Source organism: Phoenix dactylifera, chromosome 5 (assembly GCF_009389715.1).
Source record: "Phoenix dactylifera cultivar Barhee BC4 chromosome 5, palm_55x_up_171113_PBpolish2nd_filt_p, whole genome shotgun sequence".
Classification (NCBI taxonomy): domain Eukaryota; kingdom Viridiplantae; phylum Streptophyta; class Magnoliopsida; order Arecales; family Arecaceae; genus Phoenix; species Phoenix dactylifera.
The window spans coordinates 14222411-14237934 of record NC_052396.1 but is presented as its reverse complement, the minus strand read 5'-3'; the positions used below and the strand labels follow the sequence as shown (position 1 = coordinate 14237934).

The 15524-nt window shown below is 38.2% G+C and overlaps 2 protein-coding genes and 1 pseudogene across 2 annotated transcripts; 1 reads left to right on the top strand and 2 right to left on the bottom strand.

Moving 5' to 3' along the window:
• The first annotated feature begins 98 nt into the window (after window positions 1-98).
• On the top strand, window positions 99-207 carry LOC120110945 (annotated as a pseudogene).
• Window positions 208-3502: 3295 nt separating this feature from the next.
• On the bottom strand, window positions 3503-5145 carry LOC103723798 (heterodimeric geranylgeranyl pyrophosphate synthase small subunit, chloroplastic). The gene is made up of 2 exons (XM_008814835.4): window positions 3878-5145; window positions 3503-3791 (listed from the first exon to the last, which is right to left on the bottom strand). Exon 1 carries the CDS (start codon window positions 5007-5009, stop codon window positions 3882-3884), a length of 1128 nt encoding a protein of 375 aa, XP_008813057.2. The 5' UTR covers window positions 5010-5145; the 3' UTR covers window positions 3503-3791; window positions 3878-3881.
• A 2071-nt stretch (window positions 5146-7216) lies between these two features.
• Window positions 7217-11654, bottom strand: LOC103723801 (high mobility group B protein 9-like). The gene is made up of 8 exons (XM_026800240.2): window positions 11241-11654; window positions 10994-11072; window positions 10678-10852; window positions 10494-10580; window positions 9067-9120; window positions 8860-8934; window positions 7480-7847; window positions 7217-7363 (listed from the first exon to the last, which is right to left on the bottom strand). The coding sequence occupies exons 1-8, from the start codon at window positions 11468-11470 to the stop codon at window positions 7217-7219; spliced, it is 1215 nt and encodes a 404-aa protein (XP_026656041.1). The 5' UTR covers window positions 11471-11654.
• Between the last annotated feature and the right edge of the window lie 3870 nt (window positions 11655-15524).

The window sequence follows — 15524 nt, the reverse complement described above, 5'->3', positions numbered from 1 at the left end:
GTTAAGAATGATTGAGGCTTGACTTTAATTAAGTTTAACCTAATTTTATCAATTTAGAAAATCCATTAGCGAAAGCCTTACTTATAAATCCTAAATTCATACTTTCCTTGGTCTTTTGGCTAAGATGAAGTGTAGTATCTCTTCTTATCAATTGAATATCTAATGAATGGGTCATTGACCGCCAAGATATTAAAATATTAAATCATAAATAAAAATAAATTAAATATAAAAGCAGATATATTATCCCTTCACGAATATACTTTGCTTAAAAATGATAGCTTTAAAATAGGAAAATATCTATATTGTATGCATGAATAGCATTTTTCTAAAAAAATTGTAATCATAACTATTTTGGAAACATTGACTTGAAGTTGTGTGTAAAATTTCCTAATGGATAGTAAGAATTTTGATTTTTTGAAATTCCCTTTTCTAGATTGATACCAATTCAGTTAGTTGATATTTGAAGTAATAAAAAGGATATGAGTGAAATATGATACATATATAAGTAAAAAAGGAAGGTTCTCTCCATGAGAATAATCAAATAAAAAAAATTGAAAATGCTAACTAGGCAAATATAAGGGAGAAAACCTAATTACAAGACTAACTTATTTTATATGATCATGATCATACAAAATATAAATATGCATTGCAAGTGCCTATTTGCTAGAAACAATATACAAGACAAAGCCATCAATCAAAACCTTTATATAGTGCCACCATATGAAAATATGTAAAATATATATCATCAAAATTGAAATATCCATATAACATCACCAAAATAATAGTTGAATATACATATCTATATATATATATATATATATATATATATATATATATAGAGAGAGAGAGAGAGAGAGAGAGAGAGAGAGAGAGAGTTGTATATGTTAGCCTATAATTCATCAAAGAGAATTTGGTTCCAAATGCTTCCCTATGAAAACCAATGGTAGGTTTCTAAAATAAAAGTCGAAGCTATGAATAGAATTTCTGCATGTATTCCTGTGCGTAGGAAAAACTAATAAAATTGGCTTGAGAAAATTAATATTATTCTTATTCTATATCTAGAAAAAGAATAGTATAGATTGGTTGCATATATCAAGCTGATGGTCAGGTTATTATTCCATAACCATCATAAACAAGGGCTTTATCCATGTGCCTTTAATTAAGAGTGTAGGAGTACTTGTTTAAATTTCCCATTTTAACTTCCCCTTTATTGCCTTAATATCCATCTGCAGGTATGTAGAAGTAATTAAAGAGCAAAAAAGGTAATGGAATTCGGTAGTATTTAATTACACTTTTTTTTCAATATACATACACTGGGTAGTTCAAATCCTGCGGTCAACAAAGACAATAGCCTATACAAGTCAGCAAAAAGAGAAAACTAAATATGTAAGCATAAAAAACAAGCAGCAAACTCTAAATATATACTGGGTCGATCCTTTTACAATGTCAAGACTCTGAATCAAGTTGTGAGGAGCCATGCGGGCGTGTTTAGTCCCACATCGGTTATTCACAGGGTAGATCTTGGATAATTACACAGGATCAAGGAACCCAAATAATAATTTCCGGCTAGCCATTTTGAGTGGGATCCTGGGTTGTTATAAATGATATTAGAGCAGACCTAGCCCATAATCAATGTGGACTAGGGGATACTGCAGCATAGATCCATTAGAGCTGACCATAAGCTGGTCGTGGTGTTTGTTATTAGATTTGAATGAATTTGAACCCTTAGCCTGACGAGGACGTCAGAGCTTGAACAGAAAGAGTATGTGAGGACCCGTGCAAACGTGTGTTTAGTCACATATCGGTTATTCGCTGGGTCGATCTTTGGCACTTATATAGGATCAAGAAACCCAAATAATAACTTCTGGCTAGCCATTTTGGGTGAGATCCTGGGTTGTTACACAAGTCATTAAAACTCTTAGCGGAAGGAGGCTAATTGATGTCACCAATGCAGAGGTTGCAAAGTTGATGCCTCTTATTGCACTGGATAAGACTGTCTATAGTTTTCTGATTGTTGGGTTCTGTAAAGCTAGGAGGGACTTGATGGAGCCTTCCAAAGCTTTGGAGCAAGTTGGTCTACGAAGGGCTTGAGCTGGATGTGGAATCATACGAGGAGAAATTCAAGAATAACCGGTTCAAGGATGCCATGAGGATTTTCAAGTCAGTGAGGGACCAGAGGTTTGGGGAACTTAGGCTGCCTTTTAATAGGATAGTGAAAGGAAAGATTTTGAGCAGTTATATGTTGTTTGGTGAATTGGCGAAGCGAAGGGCTGGAGTGCAAGATAATGCCACACCTGAGGCTTTAGGGGATGTAGAGTTTTTCAAGGGGTTTAAGCTCCATACATAAAACTATACCATGGTCTGATTTAAGGGTCTGTTGAGGCTAAGGAAAGCAGGGGAGGGTCCTATTATTTCTCCTCTCTTTGGTGGGTTGGTGAAGTTTGGAAGGTTATTGGAGGCTGCCAAGTTTGTTGGAAGTATGATATGGTGTGGTGTGGAGATGCCAAGGTTTGATTATAAAAGTTCTTGCAGCAGTTCCTAGCAAGGAAGGTGGAGGTCGGAAATTGTTAGTGCTTTCTTTTTTTCGGTTACAGCGGCTGCTCATCCTATTCTAGTATTGGCACAGCCAGCAGAATCAAGAGTAACAATCTGACAAAACTGCGAAAGAAGGATATCATATTCCAGTAATCATCTTTTTCCTAATAAAAAAAGAGGTGAATTTCACTATGAAACAAAAGGAGGAGAAACTGTAGGAAGATAACAATCCAATTTTAATATATCTTGAACACTCATGGACCACAAAAAATTTAAAAATGATTACTTTGTAATATATTGTGAATAATTATGCATAGAAATATATGATGATACTACATATATTTACCAAATTCGGATTCAACATTATTTAGGTCTACACCCAAATTAAACTAGTATGCAAGGATTAACAACTTTTGAAGTTTCATATATTGGATATTGCATGAGCTTAAAAGCATTCCAATCAGCTTAGAGAATCTAAGGCTTACCAGTACCAAAACAAAATCTCAGACAGTCCTAGGAGTCCGCAGCCATTTAGATGAGAGAAGATCTCGCAATACAAAATTTAATCAAGTAGAAATGGTTAACAAGCATTCAAATCAACTTGAAGAATATAGGGCTTACCACTACCAAAAAAACTCAAGCAGTTCAAGGAGTCACAGTTTGCCATCGAAACCATCAACTAGATGAGCGTGGATCTCACCATACAAAATCTAATCAAGTAGACATGGCTAACACCTAATTCTCCCTCTAGAGGGTGGAAAAGACATCCTTTTTAATCCAGCAGGAAGTTTTAAGCCGCAGAGAGAGAATCCATTTTACGGAGACATTAATGAACAAAAATTGTGATTACCAATTCTTTCCTCTATTCTTGCCTCATCCACTGAAAACATCATCATTCTCGACTTGTTTAATTAATCATACTTGATTACCACAAAGCAGCAAGCAACCTCAAATTTTTAAGAATGACTAGCGGCCAAATCATCCAAGGAAATGAACCCATAGTTTACATAAAATAGAAAAGGTGCAGTACATGAACAAAAATATATATATATTTTTTGACTACAACATAAGTCTCCAAATATTCTAGACAATTTTTTTTATCCAACTCAGAATCTTCCAAATGATTGACCACATATAAGGCTATCCAATCTGCGACTCCATTAACTTCTCTGTAAATATGCTCAACTTGAAAAGCCACGCCGCATAGTCCGAATGCAGTAAAAACAAGTATTTAAAGACACAGTTTTCATCAATTCCTACCAAATAAGTTGAACCAAAATCACATTACCAAAAAGAATAATAAAAAAAGAATCACAAGAGCTAAACAAACTAGTGTGCTCACTTCATCACTCTCCAGAAGGCCCACAGTTACCATCCACCCCAATATCACCATTTCCATCACCAGCACCAGCAGCAGTCGCAGAAGCAGCAGAAGCAGCTTTTCCTTCTCCTTCAGCTTCGACGACGAATCCCCTCTCGACGGCGTAATCGACAAAGCTATAGAGAGGCAGCACTCGGTCGCCGTACTTGTCTCCGAACCTCTGTAGCGCCCTCTTGGCCTTCGCCCGGAGCTCCTCCAGCATCTCCATGGCCCTGTCCATCCCGAGCGCCACCACGACGCTGGCGTTGCTCCGCATCTTCCCGTTCGACCCGGCCTCCTCCATCAGTATGTCGTCCACCAGCTCGTACAGCACACCCACCGCCCTCCCGTACCTCCTCAGCCCCTCCGTCTCCTCCTCGCCGGCGCCGCCCAGAATCCCGCCGCACGCCGCCGAGCACTCGGCCATCTCCCCGAACTTTTTCTCGAGCACGGCGACGACATTCGCCTCCCCGGCAGCGGCGGCGCCGGTGATGTCGAGGAACTGGCCGGCGGCCATGCCGGTGGAGCCGACGGCGCGGGCGATCTCCGCGAGGGCGCGGAGGAGGGTGGCGGGGGGGACGAGGTCCTGCGGGGTGCGGGCGACGACGTGGCTGTAGGCGAGGGGGAAGAGGGCGTCGCCGGCGAGGACGGCCATGTCGACGCCGAAGCGGGCGTGGGTGGAGGGCCGGCCGCGGCGGAGCGGGGCGGCGTCGAAGCAGGGGAGGTCGTCGTGGACGAGGGAGGCGGCGTGGACCATCTCGAGGGCGCAGGCGGTGGGGAAGGCCGCGGAGCGGTCGCCGCCGACGAGCTCGCAGGCGGCGATGCACATGATGGGAGGGGCGCGCTTGCCGCCGCCGGCGAGGACGGAGTAGCGCATCGCCTCGAATATCCGCTCCGGGAAGCGGACGGGGAGGGCAGCCTCGAGCTGGGACTCGATCTGGGGAATCAGGGACGTCCAGTAGCCGCGGAGGTCGAAGGAGGCGGCGGGGGGGGAGGTGGAGGAGCAGCGGAGGAGGGGGAGGGAGAAATGGCGGAATTTGGGGGTTAGCGGACGTGCTGGGAGCATCTTAGGAAGGGAAGATTTCGGGGAGAAGAAGAGGGCTGAGAAGGCCATGGATTGAGGACGGATGAGACTAATTAAGCCCCCTTTTTTCCCGCTTTCTTCTGAATTTTTTTGATCTCTGATCTCTTTGCTTGGATTCTACTCGAACGTGGATGATAGGGGATGGTGGAGGTAGAACAAATGGATAGATAAACTTATCCCTTTTTTTAAAAAAAAATAAAAGTTCTTATTTTCTTTTATATATTTAAAGAAAATTATTTGTTCTTATGTTGATGAGTGATGGCCTTTGTGACACGAAATCTCACAATCGCCTTACATCCCAATTGAAAAGATGCGAGTTATCCAAAGTTGACGACCATGGCGAGTTATCTTGGATTCGGCCACTTTTTCACAATGTCATCCTTAGATCATACTTTGCTACCAAGAGTATTTGAACATCATGGCCATATTTGATCTCTAAGAACTTGAGCTACAAATAAGCATAGATCTTCCATTCTAGTTTATAACACCTATTATCTTTTTCTTTTTTTTCCTTTTGCTAGGACAAGCGATTCATATCTAACGGGTACAAATACACCTAATAAAATGAAAAAATAGAATATCTTGGAGTATCCGAGCTAGCTCCTCATCCTCAGCCCGCACGATATTACTTGTATGGCTGGCCACATAGGTGACCATCCAATCCGCTGCTAGCTTCACGAAAGTATGCTTGGCCTGAAAGACCACTCCATCCCTCGTCATAGCCCAGATGTCACAAAGCAGAGGGTGGCCATCATCCGTACCCCTCAAACCCCTCTGGATCAAGCTGATAACCATGGCTGAGTCACTCTTCATGATGATTGAGTAAGCTCACAAAACTAGTCGGGCATGTCGAAGGGCTGCCCACACGACACGTATTCTTATATTTGCTAGTTAATTTGAACAACAAAAGGTACTTCCTTGGATACGAGATTGTCAACAAAAAATATAAAATTGTGTCAAAAAGAGACTTCCATATGCCTTTTCTTAGTTAAGCATATGGAAAATAAATAAATAATAGTAAAAAAAGATTTTGTATATTATATTTGCTATATACAAATTATATATTAAGATACACTAATCAATATTTATATAATATAATATTACATAATAAATAATAATTTAATACAATATTATGTTACTAATACTATTTTATAAATATTAATATTATATAATATTATATTAATATATTTATTGTATTGTCATAATAATTAATATCTTGTTATAGTTATTATGCTAATAACATATTATATGACAAATTATATATTATATATAAAATATCGTATATATCATATAATATTAGCATGACAGATTGCTTGATTTGATACATTAGCAATTTAGAGTTAGACTGCTAATGAAACCTTTCATTGTTGAAAGTCATGAAGACAGATAGCTAGACTACTAGATATTTTCTTTCCATTGTTGTCTATACTTATTTTAGTTGGAATGTGTTATATTACACAGCTAATGAAACTTTTTAGTATGGAATATCTTTTGTATGCTTTCTTGGCATAAATCATCTTAAGTAGATAATTGTACTTGATTCGACCATATTTGTAAATGTATAGAAAGCATAACTATTAGTGAAATTTTTCAGAACTTTTGGATGCAATGTTTGGATGGCAATCAAAAGAACTTTTTTATTGAATAATTTCTGTTTGGGAATCCTTTAAACATCCATTCTGCTTGTGGGTGCTTACTATATCATTAGTGTCTCATAGATACAAGCATAAGGTTACTATGTCCAGTTCTTGTGATCTTGTTATCAGGTTACTGAATCATGCATGCTTACTGGATTGAACTAACCAGATTAGCTTCATGTCACAATCTGAACTATAAACAGACTTGATTCCATGTACACATAGATATCCTGCAAATTTAACAAGCTGTCCTACTATATAACACCTAGACTGAAAATTTTGTTTCTATGAGGCCCAAGGACTTTAAAGGTCAGAAACACCATATCAGCAAGGGCTTGATATTTTACAATGCCAACAAGTGAAACTGTCAATAGATAGTATATACTTTCAACAAAAGATTGCCATCTCAAGTATACACCTGGACTTCTTTGATGTTCTTACTGTAAAATGGAAGTACAAACATTCATTTGATTTTCTGATGCGCAAATCTGTGAGCTATGCACTATTTTTACTGTATGTGTATCCCTCTCTGAAGCCTAACCAAGTGTGCTAACTTTTTGCTTAGAACTGGACAACATTTTACCCCCAAGAGGGAGCAAATCAACCTTCAGAATTCACTTGGGATGGCTTATCCCAAGTGAATTTTGCACTCACTGCCTCTGTTTGTGCTACCTTCAACCTCTCCTTGTATTCCTGTTTCTCTCTCCTATATCTTTCCTTATCCCTCCTTCCATGCTCATCATACACCTGCTCAACAGAACAAACAAGCTAGTAAATATCTCTTGTACTTCTAAGAGTTGCATGATATAACTGTCATTGAATCGAAAGCACGCATTTACATAATCTATTGGAAAGATGCTGACCTTTCTCTCCTCTTCAGTGAGCTGATTCCAGGCCTCTCCAATCATTTTGCTGAAATCTCGTTCCCTATTAGGGTGGAGAACTTTCAGTTTAGCATGCTTCTCAGCGAAGAAAAAATTGTAGGCGCTTCTGTTAGGCTTCGGATGGTCTGGGTCACGGTTTCTGCGCCTCCTCTTCCTGCGCCTTGATTGGGTTTGGGGGGCATATGGGACAATAGCATTGCTTTGAATCGCTATGGAGGAAGAGGCTGAAGGCTGAGGGGCATGATATAGTATTCCATGGAGGGCCTGCGAACCAGTGTTCACCGTAACAAAGTAACCATGCTCGAACTTTCCAATGATCCTTCCTGTAACTGGAAGATTATATTTCCCTGGAAGAATTAATGTTTCACTCAGTATCGATATACATGACTCGGAGCAATAGTACATGCAAACAACCATGTACTCTGTGAGGATTTTTAAAATAATTATGCCGCATCTGCTTCACAAGAGAATGCCACTGAGCAATCTTTTCTGAGCAGCAGTCTCCAAAGACATTGTCTTCTATTAGTTAAAGGGGATAATGCACTGGATGCAACAAGAGAAATGAAAAGGGCACTTCTTAAGAAACCAAAATATGTAATGCATAACATATCCTTGGTAAGAAGAACTAACTTGCTCTTGATGTGTTCTTGAATAAACCAGTTTATGTTAGTTTAGAGTTCGAACATAATTTTGGTGCAAATGGTTCATAATTATTATTCTCATGTAAAATAAAAAAAATATAGAGAACATTTTCACTCTTAGGTCTTTAAGAAGTATCATGTGAAATATTGTCTAGAATATTTCTTTTTTACTTTACTAAACATGGTACTTGCAAGGTAAAACGATCATTTACCAAGTATTGTAAATTAAGATTTGCTTTTATTTGATGGACTAATAAACTTGCGAAAAACCTTCACATGATGGTTACTTGTTTGCCATTTGTCATGCAAACATTATAGTAAACAATTTATGCCACCTTCATTTTCTTTTCCACAAATCATCCATAATGCATATTGTGTGCTTTAGTTCTCTTTGGCCTAGTAGCATTAATTCAAGTGGCTATTGTTAGGTTCATGCAAGAAATACTCTTATACCAGGCTGTTAATGATCCAGTAGATTAACTTCAATAACAAACAATTCATGTACATCAAAAATAATAAACAATTCATGATGTGTTTAAGTAGTCAAGCAGGCAACAGTACTTATGTTTGTGGGTTCTCTGACATGCATCAACAAATGAATTAAGGTTGAAATTCAACCCAAGTAATAGCCTAAGCCAAGGGTAACATGGTAGACCTTTGGACAGCTTCATCCAACCTATGGGGGGAGGGAGGGATGGAAGAGCAAGAGCAAACTCACCTGCGGCCGGCCTACCTTGCTCATGAGCGGAAGCAAGAGGGATGGAAGCAAATGCTGCAAGCCCATTGCCATTAGCTGTGGAAGAAAAGGAGTACAAGTAACTTAAAACTATTTTTAGAAAAATTCTACTAGAACAAACCTGAGAGTGGACTACTGATAGATAGATAGATAGAGAGAGAGAGGGAAATGAGAGTGTGTAAAGTTTACCTATTGTTTGCTGGCTTCCCATAGGAGGCAGGAGATGAGAGACAAAGCTGGAGGCTGCAGACCAAACAAAATACAAAAGAGAAAAAAAAATGTTAAAGGCTATCTTTTCTTCATTATTAGTTTTCCAAGCGTAGAAATAAGATGCATTAGTAAATCGAACCATTTTAATATAAGATTGGGTAGAATGGAGCACCTTTGCATTGGCTCTGCCGACCTTAATTTTTACTTATTTTTTTACTTTATCCACTAGAAAGCATGTAAGCTATTCATTCATCTTGGGAAGAATATATCTGAGTGACATCGGAGTAACTACAATTTCCAAACTGAAATGGTTGCAAGTCCAAATTGAGGTGCATCCAAACTTTAGGGCTCAGTCATTGACCTAAGCAAAATATACTTAATCAAACGGTTTCTGAAGAATAATTTAGGTTCTTGCTTATTAGGAGGAAGATGAGATTAGTAATAATTAATCACCACTGGCAAGGCTCTCCAACAATCAGTGATATGTCAATGTGGTATTCCAAAGGGCTTGATCAGATTAATCTAGAACTGACACTCCATTAATACTGCACAGCATTGTCTAGAAGGATAATCCAAGCCTCTTACATGATGGCTAGCTAGGAGCTAATGGGTTGGCCATCACAGAAAAGAAGACAACCTAAGTCCGAGCACTTATAGGTGGCATTTGGTGTAAAGCAATTACCCTAAGATCAAGGTAATGTGGGTGGAGGTGATGAGATTGCCGGGCCCAATGATCCTACGTGGCAGTGATCCTAAATCGCCCCTACTCTTAAAATCACTGCCCAACTTACTAACGTTAAGCTCGTCGTTGAGGATAGGTTTCCAAGATCACCTCGGGGCAGTGATTGTTGCGCTGAGCTAATGGGTTGGCCATCACAGAAAAGAAGACAACCTAAGTCAGAGCACTTATAGGTGGCATTTGGTATAAGGTGATTACTCTAAGATCAAGGTGATGTGGGTAGAGGCGATGAGATCACCGGGCTGAATGATCCTACAAGGCAGTGATCCTAAATCACCCCTACTCTTAAAATCACTGCCCAACTTAGTAATGCTATAGGTTTCCAAGATCACCTCAAGGCGGTGATGTTGTGCTAAATACAACGATATGTGATCAAAACTCAGACAGTGTTATGTGATTGAAACAGAAAAAAATAATAATATTATCATACCAAGGAAAATAGGACAACTACCCTTTTTTAGTATTTTGTCTTTCAACTCATAGTCTATACGCAAATGGTGATTACCATCTAAATGTTATAAGAACTACACCCATGCCCTCTTACATGAACCCAAGCAGAGGTTGTCTGCACTTGGACACTCTCTATTTATATTTAAAAAAGAAACAAAGAATGTAATCCAACAAACTATAAGAAGATATATAAAAGAATCACCATTTGATTGGGAACCTGAGAGTGTTCTCTTCCTTCTGGCCGGGTCCAAAACAGATTCATTTTGATCAAGCTTTCTATTGAGAGTCTTTGTTTGTAAACAATCTACATCCAAATAACATTTAAATATGTAAATTTGCATGCTTACTTCTAAAGCTATGAATTAAAAAATAGAAGTTTAAAAGACTAGATAAATGAGCACCCATGAGGCCACCTGATGGAGATATGAGAGGGCCTTGAGCTCCAAAGAAATACACCTGCTCGTACTGATGTAGAAGACTTAAATAATACTTTCTAAGTACAAAAGATGCACTTGTGGTGGTGCGAGGAAAGTTGAACGCAGATATCACCTCCCTCCACTTTTTTTCCACAATTACCTGCTTAATGTTTATTAGTCAACATTAATACTATAGTAGGTTAGGTGATGTTACAAAGATTAATAAAAGGAAGGATCAAAGATTAGTGTCATATTTAATATATAAACAGAATAGACAGAGATTGGGGAACAGGAAGACCACCTTTTCAATACCCCCCTTCTGAGTGACTAGAATATAGAGGAGATGTAAGTCAAGATCCTTGCCTCCTATCACAGGTACCCTTGGCATTACAAAAATAGATAGGTAAATAAAAACTGAAAACTGATTAAGGTAAATGTAAAAATTTGATTGTGTTTGGTTTATTTACTGTTCCTTGTAGATAAACTAAAGATAGCTAAAGAAACAAACTAAAGCAAAGCAATGGCAGAAAAACAAATAACATGCATACATGAACTTTGTACCCATGGCAGCATGGAACTGCCGGAGGCTGTCCATGAAAACAGAACGGTCCCTTACAACCTCCTGATGGGAAACCAATGGAGCAGGATAAAGCTTATCCTGCCTCTTTTCAACCATAGCTCTATTTTCTTTCATTTCTTCATCCTCTTCCTCTGCTATCTTTTTCCCTTTATCCAACTCCTCTCCTTTCTGACCGTTTTCCTCCAGTTCTCCCAACATGGAACTATGTACCAACAATGGAGAGATGGAAGACAAGGTTGAGAGGCAAGTGCAGGATGAATGGATGAGATGGGCAATATATGACCGTGAAAAAATGAGGCCAAATGGGAGAAGAACAAATGGCAGGATTGATGATGTATTTATGGCGGTAACCGAGGCCAACCAGACCACTAAACAAAGCTAACCATGGAGGAAGAAAAGCAGGAGTTAACAAGGTGTTGAAGAATGGGCCTCAGCCTAGGCGAAGACCCTCTCCTGATTAGGCTAACAAAAAGCTGGCAGACGCATGGCTCTGGGAACGGCTCTTTTTTTATCTTTTTCTCCTGCATATTGCCAGAATCTGCATTGGAAACATTTAGGTACATACAAATATATAAGACCTTTTGTTGGTAAACCAATGAACTTATAAATAGGACCTATGTTAATTATAAGAGCTGGTGGTGATTATTAATTCCTCCTGCCATGCCATGGGTTACTATTTCTCCTACTCCTTTGCTCCCCGTATCCCTCTTTCTTCATATTTACTTAATTTATATATCTATATATCTTTGTGCATGCGCACCTCTATGTTTTCTAGCTTTGATCTTTTCTCTGGCCTTGAGCTTTAATGCATCATATATCATTTCAAAAAGGCAGCGTCAGCCATCCCAGATGCGGCGTTTGCAGCGAGGATGGATGGAGGGGAGCCGATCCGTACCTTGGAACAGCGTATCCCATCCGTACTTGCATGGATTAATACGAATCCTGGCATATCTTTTCACCAACTTTACAGTTTACTCTGCCCATCTTTGTATTTGCCATGTCAATCAATAAAGTAAACTTGCATACTAGTAACTATGATGATATATTAAATGCCCGCTCTCAGCCTTACCACAGTTAAAGGGGAGGAGTGCGTGTCAGTCCAAAGTCCAAAAGACAAGGTCTCAAAAACGACATTTTTTATATATATATTATAACGCCTCCTCAACAAAATCATTATCAGCTTATATGATGGTTACAATAGCCATTAATTGCTCATTAAATAATAATAGTTATAAAAGCTATTATTTTATTGTAATAAGAGAGAGGGAATAAAAAGAGTCTAGTCTCTCCTGAGACAGTTGGGTCATGCTAGAGCCTTACTATTAGGCATGCTAATGACCTCTTCAATGCATAAACAATGTGGGACTTAATATATGCTCGTAGAAGTTTTAATATATTCCTCTATTAGACCCCGTATCCTTTTTAAGAAAGGATCCAATCACAATCATAAATATCATGATCAGTACATATATAGTTAGCGCTAATAACCATACTATACTGTCTAATTGTAAATTAGGTCATATGTAATACCATTTGTAACAACATACTAAAAGTTAATAGATGGGATCATGGTCACGCTTAAATACTCAAGGGCGCCCTCATGCGTAGCCAAGAAAAGATGGACCAAACAACCAAGCATTTTTCTCCCTCCAAGCTTCTCTCTACGACACTTGAAAAGAGAGTTAACTAACAATGTTGCCATGTTGACTTGAACAGTTATTAGAAGTTAATGTAAAAGAGGCTTGTGTCTCAAAGAACCTTAAGGCTCATGCCTTGCTCATTCAAGCTAAATCACCTTGCACATAGTAAAAAGCAAGAGGGTGCCGAAATACAGAATCAGTTTCCAAAACTTTTGGAGCATTGACCATTTGATATTCAAATATTTGTTATCAAGGAATAAAATCTTAAGTATAATTAAGTTGAGAATTTTCCCAAGTAATATTGCTAAAGATTTGGACCAATCATGTTAATTTCTTCACACAATAGGGTAGTCTAGCATGAGTGCCTAGTCACAAAAAAAAAAAAACTTTTGTAGGTGGATGTTAATTATGTTTAGCATTTGAAATGATCATTGTAATAGACCAAAGAAATGGACACATAGCAATGGCTATGACATGCATAAATCTATGTACGCTATAAAATAAAGGAAAAATGCTTCAAGGTACCCGTTATACACATAAGAAAAGTTTTTCAGGCGCACAATTGCTAATTTGATAGCCCATAATAAATCAACCCTCTATTTTTGGCAATAAATCCATGAGTTGCACTAATCATCTCACACCCGATGGCAAGAGAATTGTTTGTGCATGCATAACATAAGCCACATAGTGTTACTCTAAAATAAAAGAGGCGCCTCAAAACCTATTTTTGGGTTCATTTTTCCTAACTGTATACAGAAATTGGAACATTTGCCAAATTCTCAATTCCTATGATACCCTCAATTAATTTTGTATTAGTTAGTTTCTCCATTATAAGCCTTGCCACACTCTTTCTGATCCTAATTTCTCTCTCAACCCTATTTAAATTCTGATACTAAAAGTTATTCAGCTTTATAGGTTCAACAGTCCATAACCCTTCACTCATAATAACTTTTTTTCTAAATATTTATAGTCCTATAAATTTTAAACTTTTAAAATTTAGAATTTGGTTAAGTAGACTTAATCTAAGATATTTAGCGGCCACATGCTTCATGTGCATTCTAGCCATTTTCTTAAGGAAGACAATTGCTATAAATCATGGTGCAATGCCAATGTTGCTTTTATAGCAACTAATGTATAGATCAAGGCATGTTATCCACTAAACAAAAATTATCCATCTTTTTTTTCTTTTTGGCTACGACGAAGCGGGGCCTTGGTTTGCATATATAGATTGAGATATATGAGAGGGTTCTTCTGGGTAAGAAAGATAATCAGATCAAGCACATAGATAGAAGAAGACCAGCATTAGAAGCAATCCAATCAGTAGCAAGAATCTTCGATGGTAGCCCAGTGGTCAAGCAAGCACACAGCAATAGAGAAATCATTTTCTGACCGAGTATCTTCTTATAGGTTGGGGTTCAAGTATTCAATAGATATAATTCCTAAAGAAACTCTGAGGCCAAGTAAAATTGCTTATGATGATGAGATGAAGAAGTCGAGGAGTTGATCCTCTAGACATCAGGCCAAGTCCTATTACACATCAATTGCAGATTAATGGAGGCTCTACCTTGAAAAACTTAGGGTATGGCTAGAGTGATGATGGAGCACACCAATTGTCTCACCAGCAAAACCTCAGCCCATACCAATCAGATTAATTAGGCTTCACAGCTCCCAAAATTTTAAGGGGTAGGTGTCTTTTAGAATCTAGGATACCCCCCAGGAATAGGTCTAGGTAAGCCAAGGCAGGGGATTTGGCACCCAATTCCAAAACCTGAGCCTATGGACAGTGCACTGTCACTTTGTTAGGTTACTTTTCTCAGTCCAACACAAACCAAGAATGCACTAGGGTATCCTAGACTAATAGGTCACTGCTCAAATGGACATTGCAATATCACTTTGTAAAGGCACCATTAAACTTAGAAGAAAGAATCCAAAAGAAATAAACACTAATAAAACAAATAAAAAAAATAAATCATGCTTAATTTCACTATTTTAGGTTACTTAATTAGAGCCTCTATTTGATTGGAGCACCGCTAGAATGATGACGATCTTGAAGCATATGCATTGGTTGATAACACTGTGAGCTAAAGAAGATACCAGTAAGTAATTTTTCAAATTATTAGTGTTTGGTTAGTTCTCAATAGGATTGGATTTTGTGTGATCCATATTAAAGGTGGCAATACTTAACCGTTGAACCTATTTAACGTGATTCAACCCATTGTATGTTGGGTTAAGTTAAATATTTAATAAATTAGTTAGGTTCAAGTTTAGATTATTTATCCGTTTAATAAATAAGTCGAGTTCAGGTTAATAAATTTTTGATTTATCTTGCATCCGATCTGATCCGTATTTGATTTGACCTAATCCGATCGACACCTCTTATCTATATACCTTTAAATTAATAATCACCGGTGGATCTAACCTAATTTCATCTGGATAGGGTCACTTTTGAGTTGTTCATAAATTGACTAGTGTTTATATATGTCCATTGAATGAGTTTAGACTCTTGCACGGAGGACCATATAATAAGCCACTCGTGTGGACTTCAGCATGACTCACGTGTGGATATAGATTTCAACAATAATGTTATTTTGTTATAATAAATAGTCATTATT

Bases quoted from the DNA above. Each gene is read 5' to 3' on its own strand.
- LOC103723798 (XM_008814835.4), bottom strand. From the start codon at position 5,009: ATGGCCTTCTCAGCCCTCTTCTTCTCCCCGAAATCTTCCCTTCCTAAG.
- LOC103723801 (XM_026800240.2), bottom strand. From the start codon at position 11,470: ATGTTGGGAGAACTGGAGGAAAACGGTCAGAAAGGAGAGGAGTTGGAT. The intron at 11,073-11,240 runs GTATGCATGTTA...TGTAATGCCAAG, and splicing joins GCCATGGGTACAAAGTTCAT to GGTACCTGTGATAGGAGGCA. The intron at 9,121-10,493 runs GTTCCCAATCAA...TTTGGTCTGCAG, and splicing joins AAGGAAGAGAACACTCTCAG to CCTCCAGCTTTGTCTCTCAT.